Below are 14,904 nucleotides of genomic sequence, written 5' to 3' on the forward strand. Positions count from 1 at the left end.
ACAACTCTCTGGTTTTTAAGAGTGAACCAGGCAGTAGAGGACAGTCTCTGGTTGGGGGAACAGGGCATTCTAAGCCAAACCGTTATGACGGGAGAGCTGGGAAAGGGACGGGCAGATGGCAAATACTTATTACAGTTAATGCCAAGTGTGCCAGAGGCAGAGACAGAAGATAGGGGTGGAGAGGGGCATGTGCTTAAGGACCTACCACAGGAATCCAGGGTTTTATAACCAGAAGGGGAGGTGGGCAGGGGACCTGGCTTCAAAGCCTGTGGGAGGTCTAAGGAACCACTCAGAACACAAGCTGATGAAGAGCCTGACAGAAATTCCAAGTCTGGGCTACACTCAAACCAACTGAATTCACAGGGTCTAGACCCCAGAAATCTGCATTATTTTCACAAGCATCTCAGGGGATTCCAGCGCACGACACAGAAAACCAACACGTGGAGCTCTTCTCCCTCCCCAGCTCTACCCCCCGGTGATAGGGCACTGGTTCCCAGGGCTCCTGAGAGGCAGGAGGATGGTTCATGGTCATGGTCATGGACACACTTCTATAAATACTCCCGGCCAAACCCAGGGAGCTCTGGGAAACACCAGTGAGGAGGAAGCAAGAAGAAATTTTTAGCAGGAGGAAGAGGAGCTCTGTCTGTTGGGGTTTTGGGGGGATGTGTACGAAGTCTTATGCAGGTGCCCAGGAAACAAGCCCTAGCTCCCTCTTCCTGGGCCTCAAGGACAGGAGGCAAAGAACCAAGGAAGCCGCTTTTATTCCACAACCAGTAAGTCCCAGCTACCACAGTGATACAAGTTCTTCACAGTGTATCTGGGTCAACGCGCTTTCTGCCGTGAGGAAACGTTTGTCCACACTGTCCAAGAGAGCAGCCACGAACCACTTTGGTTACTGAGCACTTGAAACATGGCTGGAGTAGCAGAGGAAATGAATTTTTAAATTACTTTAAATTCAAATGCCACACCTGGCTTACGGCTACTGAACTAGACAGCACAGCTACGCCCCGGCCTCAGCCAGGGCCAGTTTGTTTACAAGCCAACTCTGGAGAGAGCAAGTGGCAGAAAGAGCCCTTGGGGCCATCAGCAGCCCTCCCCAGGGAGCAAGAGCAGCCCCGCTGTGCAGGGGGCAAACCTCAGAGTGGGGGGACACCACGGGCACGCCGGATGAGGTTGGCCAGCCGCTTGGCCAGGCCGCCCGTGCTGGGCTCCTCGATGTGGAAGGTTCTGGTGAGGAGATTGTAGAAGGAGCCATAGCACACTGCCACCACGGTGCATGTGAGGCAGATGACGTTGTAGGGCATGCTGAAGTCTGGCGTGGGCAGATTCACCAGCAGCGGCTCTGTATACAGGCGCACAAAGTAGCTAGAGCTGTCGGAGACCGGGTACCTGGGAGTCAGGAAGGAGAGGTGAGCGAGGCAGGCCTAGGATGCTCCCCCGCCAGCCCACCCTGTTGCCTCTCCAAGCTGCACCAGGCCCATACCCGGTGGGAAAGGTATGCAAAGCCTTGTCAACCTCAAAACCTTTTTGACAGAAGACATCTCAGGTCAACCCAGAAACACGAGACAACACAGGAACCTGATCAAAGGAGAGGAGCCTGTGCTGAAGGGAGGGATGGGGCCCTGCCTTTGCTCGCTGCTTCTTCCTTTGCCTCTGGTCTCTGCCTCGAGGCTGTCTCCTCAGAGAAGCCCTCCTGGATAAGGCCCTAGATTACTTCCCAGCACCCCTGACCCCATTACCCTAGACCAAAATCTCCCCTCCAGCCTCTTTACATGAGCAGGAGAGGGGCAAAGCTGTTCTGTGTCCCGTTGTACACCCAGTACTCTCTGAAGAACCTGGAATTCGATAAGCGCTCAGTGAAGTATTCGTGACAAGAAACAATGAGTACGTGCAGGCTCTAAGTACAGCTCTTCTCGCCTCTTTCTTCCTCTAGAACCACTTCAGAATCATTTCCTAGAGTCTGGACAAATATCATAGACCACTAGGATTTTTACTGGGATTGAGTTAACTCAGCACATTGCTTTGGAAGGGGCGACACCCCGCCTTGACCTGGTCACCCATATGGCTGCCCACCCCGAAACCGGCGGCAGAGGTCACACTTACAGGGACCTGAAGAGGGGGCTTTCCTCCCAGTCCACGGGCTTGGCTGCCACCATGCTGGGCACAAGGGCACTGAGGACAGACGGGCTGTGGAGAGGCAGATGGGCATTGGTGTGCGTGGCTCCCTCATCGGGGCAAGCTGCATGGCGGGCGGCCGGGAGGCTGGGGGCAGACTATGAGGGGAGCCCACCTGACATAGAAACCGTGGTTGGGGTCCGGGGTGTACTCGGTCCACTTGAGCAGCGCCCGCTCAAACTGAATGGAGACCTTGGTGGCCGAGTTGGCCGGCAGCTGGATCAGCATCTCCAGGAGGTGTGGCTGTAGCCGGTCCTGCGCGGGCTGGTAGTGGACGTAACCTGGGGACAGACAAGGGTCACCCACATTTCTGTGGCCGTCACACTACCTGCACCCTCGTCCCTACCCCTTGAGGCCTGAGGCTCTGGGTCACAGGAGCCAGGCAGGTTCAGGGAGGGGAGCAGGGTCTCGGGAAAGGGCAGCTGTCCCAAGGGCATGTTCAACCCAGTTAATCCTTCCAGCATAGAAACTGGGGCGCCCAGCATCAGGCGCCTCATGTGGCACAATGGGAAGTTCACAGAACCACCAGTTTCCTGGCCAAAAATCAAGTTTCTCAATCTAACCACCAACACCCAAGAAATGCAGGGGAGAGAAAGACCCGTTAGCCATAGGCCCAAGGAGAGATTCAGGGTGTAGAACATTCCGTTCCAGGGGCGCCTGGGTGGCTCAGTTAAAGCCTCTGCCTTCGGCTCAGGTCACGATCCCGGGGTCCTGGGATCGAGCCCTGCATCGGGCTGTCTGCTCCGCGGGGAGCCTGCTTCCTCCTCTCTCTCTCTGCCTGCCTCTCTGCCTACTTGTGATCTCTGTCTGTCAAATAAATAAATAAAATCTTTTAAAAAAAAAAAAAAAAGAACATTCCGTTCCATACAACAAATGACCAAGTTTCTTCACAAATAGATTCAAAGAGAGAGAGAGAGAGAGAGAGAGAGAGAGCGGGAACTGCTATAGATTATGAGACTTAAGAGCAAACAGCCCAATGCAAGATGTTGCTCATAGGGAACCTGAGTGGCAGGAGAGGGAAGAGGACACAGAACTCTGTGCTTTCTGTTCAGTTTTCTCTAACCTTAAAACCGCCCTAAGAAAATGAAGTCTATTAACAAGATTAAGCAAATGCAATACGAGGACCCTGTTTAGTTCTAACTCAAATAAACTATCAAGTGTTACTGTTCACTGGGGCGAGTGGGCGTGATAAGGACCAGCGGTGTTTTGGGGAGGCCCTCTCCCTGTTAGAGACGTAGACCGAAGCACTGAAAGGTGGATCTGACATCTAGGATCAAAAGAAACTAGCAGAAAAGTAACAAAACCGAGAAAACGAATCAAGGGCAGAGATGACACACAGAGCGGGGGAGCGAGAGACGGAAGCCGGCCGCGTGGGAATGTGTCACGCTCCCCCATGTGGGTGTGTGCTTGACACTTTCCAGAGCCAAAGGTTAAAAAACAAAACAGAAAAGCCTACAAAATACAGGCATAAATGTTCAAGAAGATTCTGAAGGGGACGCAAACAGTGGTGGTGAAGGTAAGGAGAACAGCCCAGGTCGGAAAGTACAGGCAACGACGGGGTAGTCACGGATGGCGAGTCTGGGTGTTTGGAATGTGCCAGAACCTCTTCCTGACAAGTCTTCTGGGTTAGGTCTCCCTCCACTCCAAACCACAATGGCTTTAGTGCTATGCCTGCCACCTGACAGAAAGCACACAGTAAATACTAACTCCTCTTCAGAAAAAGCATGGGAAATAAAAATAAATTTTTAAAACAATGCCTCTTTACCCCTCCCGAAGAGGCAAAAACCATCTACTCCAGTTTTATCTTTTTGGTTTCCAATACCGTTTTGCTTGCAGCTAACCCATTCTCCACTGCAGGCCTACAAATCCGCACAAAAGGACGTGCCCGGGGCACCAAGAAAGAAGGGGCAAAGAAATAAAAAAGTCGGGAAATCACTGCTCTCATGAAGTCCTCTTAAGAACCCCCAGTCCTGGGGCGCCTGGGTGGCTCAGTGGGTTAAGCCTCTGCCTTCGGCTTAGGTCATGATCCCAGGGTCCTGGGATCGAGCCCCACATCGGGCTCTCTGCTCAGCAGGGAGCCTGCTTCCCCCTCTCTCTCTGTCTGTTGCTCTGCCTTCTTGCGGTCTCTGTCAAATGAATAAATAAAATATTTAAAAAAAAAAAAGAATCCCCAGTCCTGTGTGTTTTAATTATCTCTGCTTTATAAATTACTTCCACGTCTGGCACAGTAAGGCTACCCTCCCCACGTTTCAAACTCTTCCAAATTCTGCCTATGTGGTTTTTCGAGGTACGTGGGGAATCACTGCCCTGAGAAAGGGGGGTCTGGGGGACCTGGAGGGAGAACAAGACGGGGCAGGGGAGGGGCGGCAGCTGCGGGCCTTGGCTCTCACTCGGTTTGTTCTCCTTGCCCTTGGAGGTGATGGTGAGGGTGTGCACGTAGAGCCGCAGGTACCAGGGCACAGTGTCCAGCAGCAGCACGGGGAAGGCCCGGTACGGGTGAGTGTTGTACAGAAGTGTGTTCAGCTCCCCACTCTGCAGCCCGTAGCCACTCACGTATCGCTGGGCATGCAGGAACGGCGCCGGAGGGGCCTCTGTGAAGATGAGTCCACGGTTAAGAGCTTCTAAAGGAAAGGGTCACTCCTCACCCCCACTTCCCTGGTCACGTCCAGAGTCTCACAGCCAGGGAGGCGACAGGAGGCGATGGGGAAGAGCGTGGCCACCAGACCTGGGAAGTGTGCATCCCGGAATCATTCCTGTCTTCCCCGGCCCACAGCATGACAGAATCACTCTTCTGTACTAAGTACCCATAGGTGCCGAGCCCTGTGCCCCTCCAACCCAAACCAGGTGCCCTCATGATAGTCTGCATTTGGCCTCGGGAACACTGAATGCGATAATTGTTTCAGACCTGCCTCAATCGGCAGACATTACGTCTCCTGAATGCAGGGTATCTTCAGTCTTCAAAAAATATTTGCTAATAATTAAATGAATGTGTGAATAAACTGTGTTTTGCATTAATAATCTCATCCAATCTGCTGGGTAATTATGTCCCCATTTTCTAGATAAGGCAGTGAGGTTAGGAACCTGCCCAAGGTCATAGAGCTTAGAAGATGTGGAGTTAGAATCAAGACATCGACTCAGGACCTGGGTCGAACCACATGTTTCACATCCCAAGGTAGGAGTCTCCCCTGAGATGGAAAGCCCCGTAGCCCAGGGCCCTGCCGGCCCATGAGCGCCCACCATGCTCGGGAGGGCTCCGCCACTTGAGCTGGAGATTGAGGTTACGGGAGTTGTTGATCACGGCTGTGTCAAGCAAGTCGTAGACGGCGTAGGTCTTCCAGGTCCCGAGAGTGACGTCCTGGTATGTGGTGGTTGGGGGCGGGTTCACCTCCAACGTGTCATTGTCCTGGGGGCACAAGGGCAGGGCTGCGAAGTGAGCAGAGGCACAGACTGGCCTTGGGTGGAGGGGGACGACTGTGACTGGAGACGCGGGTACCTGGTTGTGGCTGGTGATGTCCACATAGACGCGGCTCTCTGACGCCAGGGGACAGGGCTCTGTGAGGGTTCGGGAGAACATCCGGAAGAGGGACCAGTCTGAGGAGCAGAGAGGAGGGTTGAGCGGGGCTGAGGACTAGGCCTGATCCGCAGACACAGGGCAGGACCCGTGATGGTGGGTAGCCAGTGGGTTGCCGAGGCAGCCTACCTTTCTTCCCCTGTCCTGTGATGAAGGCATCGTACACCACGGAAAGGGTCTGCCTCAGCTCCCAGGAGATGCTGGTACAGCGCGCGTTCTACCACAGGGGCCAGACAGCAGCAGTCGGGACGCACCCATCCCCACCCTCCACGCACCGCTGCAGGGACTCCTACCTGGGCTTGTCCCTTGTCTGTCATGTACCCTCCCACCCATCCACTTGCTTCCGTTCACTACTGAGCATGCGGCCCTGTGCCAGCAGCGGGATGTGCACCAGCCGGAGAAACCGCCACCGCCACCCACAGGCACTGGCACTCCTGTTATTCTCACTTGACAGATGACGAAATCAGGCTCAGGGAAATGAAACGATGTGCTTGAGGTCATGCCCGCTGAGTGACCGGGCTGGCCGCTGCACGCACAGCTTTGTCCTCCACCATGATGCCCCATGGCATGGATTTACTGAACGCTTGCCAGGCAGCCACTCCATCTCCACGGTGTGTGCCAATGCCCCAAATAATCGGGATCCCAGCTAACACTCCTGGCGCAGCCCGCAAAACACACCAGGCTACAAGCTTCATCTGCATGTTCCCTTGGAGCCGCCTGAGGGCACCTGCCCCCGCTCTCCATGACTTACTCTGCACACAGGACGGATGTGTACCGCCTGGGAGTGGTAGCTGGTGTGGAACAAGCGGTCAGCCTTCAGCAGCACAGACAGGCCTGCCTGGAGGAAGCAGGAAGAGAGGAAGTCAGGGCCCCTCACTGTGGGACACCTGCGCAGGGGCCTGGAGGTCAGGCAGGGAAGCGGCGGGTGCTCCGAGCACTCTGGCCTCACCTTGGAGCTACAGGGCAAGAGCTTCTTCCACGGGGTGAGGTTCTCCGTGCAGACGACCTCCCGCGGCAGCACAGCGTAGCGCAGGAAGGAATGATCAGTGCCTGAGGGAGACACGAGTCTGTCTGGGTTGGGCCCTGTGGCCCAACAATTCAGGACCCATGCTCCTAAGACAGTGGGGGAGGACCCCCCTCCTGCTCACCATGCAGCTCTCCAGTACCACCACCCTAATGGTGCTGGCTGGGGTGGGACCCCTCCCCTCCTTGGGAGAAGGCAAGTTAGAGTCAGCATGGTCTCAGGAAGCCTTCCTCCGGGGTCTACACACCCAGGGGATTTAGGATCCGGCCCAGCTGAAGGAGGAGGAAGCTGAAGATAAAAGGAGGCAAACGTTCGGGTGAGAGGGAGAAGGAAAGGGCCACGGGGCTATCTCACCATTGGCCAGCCCCAGAGGTTTGAAGGAGGCAGTGGGAGTAACCGTGTTGGTAGAATCGATGAAGTTCAGAGAGGCGCAGAAGATCCCCGAGAGGACATTACTGAGCTCCTTCCAAGATTTATCCACGCTGGATGGAGACACAAACCCACTCACTGGCACAGGGCTCCCTCCCTCCAAGCCTGCACTTGACAGACTGGCTAGCTGATGCAGCTGCCGTGCCCCCCCTGCCCTGCTCAGCTGCCTCCTGGGTCTCGCCCTACCCACCCCTTCCTCCTTACTCTCTTCTGGACATCCCGGCATCCCCAAAGGTCTCTGCTCAGGCGATTCTTCCTCCTGCCTGGCAACGCGCTACTCACCCCTCTCCTCCCACAGTCAAAGAGGCTCCCTCCTCTAGAACGACTTTCCTGCCTTCCACACCCACAGCCTCCTGTGCTGCCATCTGACTATCTAAGCCTCTCCTGAGGTCCCTCCTGGGACATGTCGAGGGAGCAGCAGCCTCTTGTTCTAAGCATCTCTTCTCCTCAACAAGGCTATGAGCAATCTGGAGATGGGGAACAAGTCTGGGTCACCTATGTATATCCCACAACACCACGTAAAGTGCCCACACCTTCAGAGGCTGAGATCAGCCCGCTGACCCGCTCTGAGGTGTGCCCAGCTAGGCATAAAAGACAGGCTTCCTGGTGCACACCCTGGCCATGAAAGTAAGTCCTGCCTCTACCCTCACAGCAGGAAGTCCTACATCCATAAAGGCTCACTGAACAAGGGAAAACAACCATTCTAGTACCCTACAAAAATATCAAATTAAATTAGAAAGAAAAATATCACAACAGATTTGCTCTCCATATTAAGACCAGAAAGTATAAAATCAAAATTCTGAACACCAGCTCCATGTTATAGGAAATTATGAGCTGAGGGGAGAGAGTGATAGCCAGGCAGATGGGGCATTGCGGGGGGGGGGGGGGGACAAAGGAGTTAGAGTTCGGGCAAAAAAGAAAGACTCGGCAAATCTAGAAGTCACTGCTTGCACCTCATTTGATATCATCTTAGCATTGTCCTGGGGTTTTTTGATAACCCTCTGTTCAGAGTTTTTCAATTGCTCCAATAGTTAAGCCTCAGGTAGAGACTGCAGAGTTGAAGCCTGAAAGCTCTATATAAGCTGTAATCATGTTTCATGTGGTGAGCACAACACTGACCCACGCCGCTTTTCTTACATTTTGAAATTACTGACTGATATTTAAGTTTGCCAATTTTCACACTAAAATCCAGATTTCTGGCATCTCTTAAAAATGAGATTACCTGATGACAGTAGGCCTCTATTCCCAGATGGCCACAATCCACTGGGGGTGAGTGACAGCTGTCCTCTCAAGCTCTCTAGCCTGCCACAGTCCCCACCACTCCCTATTATGTCCCCCTTTTAAATTCACATTTGTCCTACAGATTTCTCATAGTGGGATTAAGAGCAAATAGGGTACAACAGTGGTACCTAAACCTGTCCCTCTCCCAAACAAAAGCTAGTCCTCCAATGCCGAGATCTGGGATCCTGTAGGTCAACTCTAGCCCACAGATGTTTTGTTTGGCCCTCATGGTACCATCATCATCATCATCATCATGTGAATGTCTTTTACAAGGTTATCCAGTTTGTCACAGACTTCTACTGCATTACATCCAAGTAAGCTTCAAATTATCTCTCACCTGTCTCTGTAGATACATCCATGTGCTACCTCAGGTCTGGAAGTGTCAGGGAAGTGAAAAACACCGAAGTAAGGAATGCCACTCAGTAATATGGTAATATCGTTTCTTATTTCCGATGCCACCTTTACCCCCCAAGGAATTGCTGCCTGCTGGAACTGCTGCCCCCCAAGAGCAGTGGCAGGATGACAACACCGGCCACTGCCACATTCCCTCCATTGCCTGCAACAGGAATCAGGGCGGGCACTCACTCAGTGACGGTGTCCTGGAACCAGACCCAGAGTTCTGCACCTGATGGGGCCTGCAGGAAAGGTGGCCCCCAGTACCGAGTCCTCCAGAAGCCTTGTGTGAATGACAAGTGCAGCTCTCGAAGAGAATACTTGGAGATCAACTGCCCCAGGGCTTTGGGAAACAGCCTATAATGAGACACTGGAAAAGGGGAGTAGATGAGTGATGATCCTGGAGGATGGGTGCTCAGCCACCCCAAAGCAGCAATAGACCCCGAGCTCTGAGGCCGGAGAGATCTGAATGCAGGACGAAACTGCTACTCACTAGCGATGTGATCTTGACCAAGTAAGTGCCTTTATTTGTCTACGTCTCCAACTTCTTCCTCACAATCTCTTACAGAACTTAGCTCTGTGCCTAGCCCCCAGGCTAAATGGCAACAGTCAACAGTATCATCATCGGGCGGCACTGTCGACAAAGGGCTCTAACTAAAGGATGGGAGTGGCAGCCCGGACCTGAGGAAAGAGCACCTGGTCTAGGAGTCTGGAGGAGTCAGCACCCCTCTCCGGGCCTTAGTTTCATCACCAGTACAATGGGGTTCTTCAATAACTATCCCATCTTCCCCAAATAGCTAGTTTATCCAGACCCACGCCCAGGGTCCAGAACTCCCCCGGCCCAGGGACCAGGCTCCGCCCCCGGGATCCTGCCTCCACGCCCCCTCCCAGCAGGTGCCACAACTGTCTTTCTCCAGTCTCATCCTCTCACCTTCTTCCCGCTGCAAATCCGAATCCCACCGTGTGCGGAACTGGAATGTGGCGGCTACGTCCCCAGACGGCAGCGGGGTGATAACAAGCTCCTCCCTCAGGGTGTCGCGTGGGGGCTCTGCATGGCCCCTGCCCCCCGGCCCCAGGAGCAGCAGCACGAGCACGGCGAGCGGCAAGGCCGCCGCCATGCCTGCGGCTGCTTCCGCCTCCCAGCGGTGCCCGCCCCCACGAAGGCCGGCCTCCAATAGGAAGAGCGTAAGAGAAATGACTTCCGGTGCTATCCCGGAAACCGGGCGAGGTTACCAGAGAGGCGGCCGGGCTGGGTCTTTCAGGGCGGGTGGGTTTGAGGGGGCACGAAGGGCGGTGGATGTCTGGCTCGACTGGGGGCTGGATTGAGGACCACCTCCCCCCCCACACTTTTGGGTATTCGTGTCCATTAGAATGTGCTTAATAATACCGAGCGCCGCCGCTGCTGTGCCTATGTGATAGTTGAGGAAACAGACTGAGAAAGTCTTTCGCGAGGGTCACATGGCAGGGCTCGTGCATGCGGCTTCCTCAGCTTCTAGGCGTGTCCATTTGCCCAGTCCTAAATCGGGTGCAGAGCTTTCCTGTAAAACCCCCAAATAACTGGCCCCTTTTTCATGAAATATGTCAAACATCAGCAAAGTTGGAAGACTGAAAACCTGCTATAATGAACACCTATTTCCCCATCACATAGACTCCTCCATTAACATTTTACTATACTGGCTTTATCACATTTTGGTCTGTAAGTCCCTCAATTCCTCTTATGTTCTGATACATGTCAAGGTAAATTGCAGACATAATTACACTTCCCCCCTAAATATTTCGGCATGCATGTCACTAAATAAAGCTTAATATTTGTTTACATTTTGGTGTAAAATTTACACACAAATGCACAACTCTAAAGTGCACATTCACGGAGTCTGACAAAAGCATATATTTGTGTAAATGAAACTCCTATCAAGATACAGAACATTCCTGGAACCCCAGAAGGTTGGTTAATGCCCATTGCCAGCAGATCCCTGGCCCCTCCTACCTTCCAGAGGCGATCGCTATCGATTTTTCTCGACAAAATAATCTGTTCTAGAGGTTCATCTGAGTGAAACCATCATATAGAACGTGTATTTTCTTGTGTAAGAGTTCTTTCACAGGAAGAATGTTTCTGAGAATCATCCATGTTCTCTCTTGTATCAGCAGTTTCTCTTTAGTGCTATCTGGTTTCACATTGTAAGAATATACCTCAGTTTATCCATTCTCCTGATGATCAACACGTGAATTCTTTCAAGTCTTTGTTATGAAGTTGGTTGCTGTAGTGGTCAAAGGTGGTCAAAGGTCATAGATAATGTTTAACTTTTTAAGTAACTGCCAGATCTTTTTCCAAAATGTATCATTTTATACTTGTACCAACCATATATCAGAGTTTTGGTTGGTCCACATCCTGCTCAACTCTTGTTTTCAATTTGAGGGTACTTTTTAGCTTGAGCCATATGGTATATGTACTATGGTATATGTACATATGGTATATGTATTACTGTGGTTTTATTTTGCATTTCCCTGGTACCTAATGATGTTGAGCATCTTTTCATATGCTTATTGGCCATACATATATTTTCTCTTGTGAAGAGCTGAAATCTTTTTGTATCCCCCACGATTTATATTGGCTTGTTTGCCTTGTTACTGAGTTGGTGGAGTTCCGATGTTAAATTCCTGCTTTGGTTTTTCCAGCTGCCCTATGAGGAACACATTCATGAAGGATTTCGCTCATAGTCTCTTGGTAAAACTCACAACCATACTTCTACAAAGAGTCAAATTTGGTTTTGGACAGGTCTGCCAAGATATACCCCAACCAACCAAAGAGGAAGTGTCAAAAAGATGTCTTTCTGTCATCATGACCTCGTTCTACTTCCAATTAGTGTTCTTCTCCCACTCGACATGGAATAAAGGCTATGAGCTTAGATGTCAGAAAAACCCCCAGACCAGCTTCTAATCCGCAGGAGCATGAGCAATCTGAGGATCACTTTTCTTCTTCTGTAAAATGGATGAACCCCCTTTCAGGGTTGTTGTAAGGACTAGAAATTATGTATATGTAGGACCTAGAATGTAGTAATTGCTTAATAATATTGACCATCATTGATTCAAACAGTTCTTGGAGGTAGAGTCTGTGATCTCCATTTTGCAGATAGGAAAACAGGTACAGAAACTCAGATGTTGCCTAAGATCACAGTCCGTCATGAAGCCAGGACTAGAGTTTATTCCGTCGACCTCAAAAAAAAACCAAAACAAAAAATAAAAGAGGAGCTGCCATCATTATGATGCATATTTCTATGCTTTGTCTTCTTTTGAAATTGCCTGTCCCCATCATTGAAGACCAAGTCGCCTCCAGACTTAGCTTCTCCCTTTGTACTGTTTTGCAGTTTTCTGTGCACTTCTGCTACAGCCCGTGTTCTCTTTCCATTATCTGTGGCCACATCTGCTCCTGGGAGAGCTCCTGGTCACCGTTGTATTCCTGTTGCCTAAGCAAGGAGGCTAGCACAGGTGCTCAACAATATGTGGATGAACAAGTCACAGCACAGTTCATACCGTCCCCACACTGCAATGCTGTTCCCAGTGTCAGGTTCTGTGCATTCTTTAGGGACTACAGTGTGCACCTTCCAGGGAATCTTCTCCCAAGCTGTGGTCCCTCCTATTTCCTCCACAGCATAGGATTCTACGGGATGAGTCTGTCTTCTTCCCTCCTCCCCAGAGTCTGGGACAAGCCCGCAATAGCCACACTGTGGCTTGGAGACTGAAAGCTGGGCTGCTTGCCTCGGAGCTGGCTCCAGATCATCCTCTCCTCTCCAGGGGCACGGCGTGGCCTCAAGAAACAGTCAGCTGGAGCTGCTGGCTCTGAAGACTGGCCAAACCCCTGTAGTTTGGCAGAAGAAGAGATCATTGTCCAAGCAGGAAGTGGTCCTGGGGTCTCCACTGACCCTAGACTTTTCCAGGGGCTTTTCTTTTCTGGGGCTCATGGCAGCTGAACTGGAAGCTCCCCAGAGGCTCACACACAATTCTGCTTCTCCAGACAACTGGAGATCCCTGTCCCCAGGCAGGCACCCTGCCCCAAACCTCACAGATCTTAGCATCACGTGCCTGGAGTACTAAGAGATTTGTCGACATATTGACAGCTACCAAGCTAGTCTAGCTTCCTGTCATTTGCCTTGGAGGGAATTAGGGTGATCCTGGGAGCTGAGAAGCCCCATAGAGCAGAGTCATGGAGCTCACAGGCTGCAGCCCAGAGAAGGCTCAGCCACAGTCAGACAGGTGGTTGAGCTCTGCTACTCCAAAGGCAGGGAGAGGGCACAAGGACAGGGCCACGTCTTTTATGTGCAGCAAAATCATAAGCAACCCAGAAAAACTGCAAAATTTCACACGAGACTGAGCCCCGGCCCAGTTTAGTAGATGATCTCAACTTGGACACAGAGGCTTTTAGACAAAAGGAGCACAAAACTCCCACAAGTTTCTCACCAGCGCTAGGAAAAGCACTTAAGAGCTGTCACTTACAATGGCCTCCTACAGGGGTGGAAGCAGGCTGGGACTATGGGAAGACTGCAGGCCTGTCACTCACTCAGCCTGGGTGGCACAAAGAACTTTTGGATTTCGGCTGAAGGCCACTGATCCCATGGTTTCAGTTTGATGTACAAAGGGAGGTGGAATGGTTTCTTTCTTCTGATGTGAGAAATGACTAGATGCCCTTTACAGGCTGGGTCCTAGAACCCTCCTTTCTTCTTCCACTCCCCCTCCCTCCCTGGGCACGCACACTCTCTCACTTACCACCTACACACGGGTTGCTCCCGTCTATTTATTTCCTCAGCCTAATCCTCTCTAAATCCAACACTCCGATTGCCTACCCAACGTGTCTTCCTGCAGGTCTCAGAAGCACCTCAAGCTCACCATGGCCAAAACCAAATTTGTGACCTTTTCCCAAGACCTGGCTCTGCCCTGCACTCCCCATCTGGGAGAACAACCCTCCACATCATCCTGTTGCACAAGGGAGAAACAATGGTGGCACCCTGACCTCTTCCTCTCACCTACGTGTCAAATCTTTTGGAACCTGTCCCCTAAATCTCTCTCTTCGTTCCTTCCACCTTTCTACAACCCGTCCACCTCCGTGCTAGTCCATTACCCCGCTATGTAGCTGGCTGCCATCCACTCCTGGTTCCCAGGCATCCAGGCTGGTGCTCTCCAGCCAGCACTCCATGAGGAGCCTCCCCCCCCCCGCCCCCCTCACTCCCCTTCCTTGACTCGTTCTTATCCTTCAGGGCTCAGCTCAGATGCTACTTTCTCAAGGGAAATGCCCCCATGACTCCTCTTAATAGGTTGTTAATTCCTTCCTCGCACTGGTCAGAGTTGCAGTTTTGCACTTGGACCCCCCCACTAGACTTGACTCCCATAAAAGCGGCACTTTCTTTTTTCCACTCTACATTCCTCACTCTGTGTCTTACAGATGTTTAACACTGACATTAATTTAATAAATATTTATTGAATGAATGTCATTTATTTTTTATAGCCTGCCTCAACCCAGTCAAGCTGATCATTACCATTATCTCTCACACGGGAGTATTGTGTTAGGTGTCTGTCCTGAGCCTGTCCTCCTCCAGCGTATTCCCTACACTGTGGCCAGAGTTGCCTTTTTAACAAGCAAATGCAACCACCTATAGTCCTTCATTAGTTCCCATAAAGTTCAGATTCATTAACGTGGCCTCTAACATGTAAAGTGCCAGTTACCTATCCAAAGACTATTGTCGTCTTGTTCCTTAGAAACATAACCCTGATTTTTATCAAGACAGCAGCATGCTCTACTAAAGGCCCATCCCGACCTCTCCAGTAGCCACAGTGCTTCTGAGAGGTTTGAAAGGTAGTACAGAAATCAGATGCACTGACTCAAAAAGCTTATTGTCTTTCCAAAGGCCAGAATTTTCTTTCTTCCAGGTAATGTTGTGTCCCTCTGTCTATAAAACATCCATGAGACGTTGCTCATGTTAGCAAGCTCTGGCCAGTGGGATGAAAGTGGACGCCACTGGTTAGAACTTCCAAGGACGCA

At 51.6% G+C, this 14,904-nt stretch overlaps 1 protein-coding gene across 2 annotated transcripts; it reads right to left on the reverse strand.

Moving 5' to 3' along the window:
- Positions 1–743: 743 nt before the first annotated feature.
- On the reverse strand, positions 744–10,020 carry PIGT (phosphatidylinositol glycan anchor biosynthesis class T). 2 transcript variants are annotated; one of them, XM_080812700.1, is made up of 12 exons: positions 9,805–10,018; positions 9,066–9,243; positions 7,125–7,252; positions 6,696–6,796; positions 6,498–6,584; positions 5,876–5,963; positions 5,669–5,766; positions 5,413–5,578; positions 4,566–4,766; positions 2,291–2,456; positions 2,104–2,187; positions 744–1,389 (listed from the first exon to the last, which is right to left on the reverse strand). In XM_080812700.1, the coding sequence occupies exons 1-12, from the start codon at positions 9,989–9,991 to the stop codon at positions 1,137–1,139; spliced, it is 1,737 nt and encodes a 578-aa protein (XP_080668826.1). In that variant the 5' UTR covers positions 9,992–10,018; the 3' UTR covers positions 744–1,136. The 2 variants fall into 2 exon arrangements, with proteins under 2 accessions (XP_080668826.1, XP_080668827.1); XM_080812701.1 differs by lacking the exon at positions 7,125–7,252 and having other exon boundaries at positions 9,805–10,020.
- Positions 10,021–14,904: the final 4,884 nt, after the last annotated feature.

Source organism: Martes martes, assembly GCF_963455335.1.
Source record: "Martes martes genome assembly, chromosome: 9".
In the NCBI taxonomy this organism is placed as follows: domain Eukaryota; kingdom Metazoa; phylum Chordata; class Mammalia; order Carnivora; family Mustelidae; genus Martes; species Martes martes.

What these genes read in the sequence shown, in the direction of transcription:
- PIGT (XM_080812700.1), bottom strand. Translation starts at nt 9,991, where the DNA reads ATGGCGGCGGCCTTGCCGCTCGCCGTGCTCGTGCTGCTGCTCCTGGGG. An exon ending in ACATCACCAGCCACAACCAG is followed by an intron (nt 5,579 to 5,668) that starts GTACCCGCGTCT and finishes TTGTGCCCCCAG; the next exon opens with GACAATGACACGTTGGAGGT. An exon ending in GCGGAGCCCTCCCGAGCATG is followed by an intron (nt 4,767 to 5,412) that starts GTGGGCGCTCAT and finishes TCATCTTCACAG; the next exon opens with AGGCCCCTCCGGCGCCGTTC.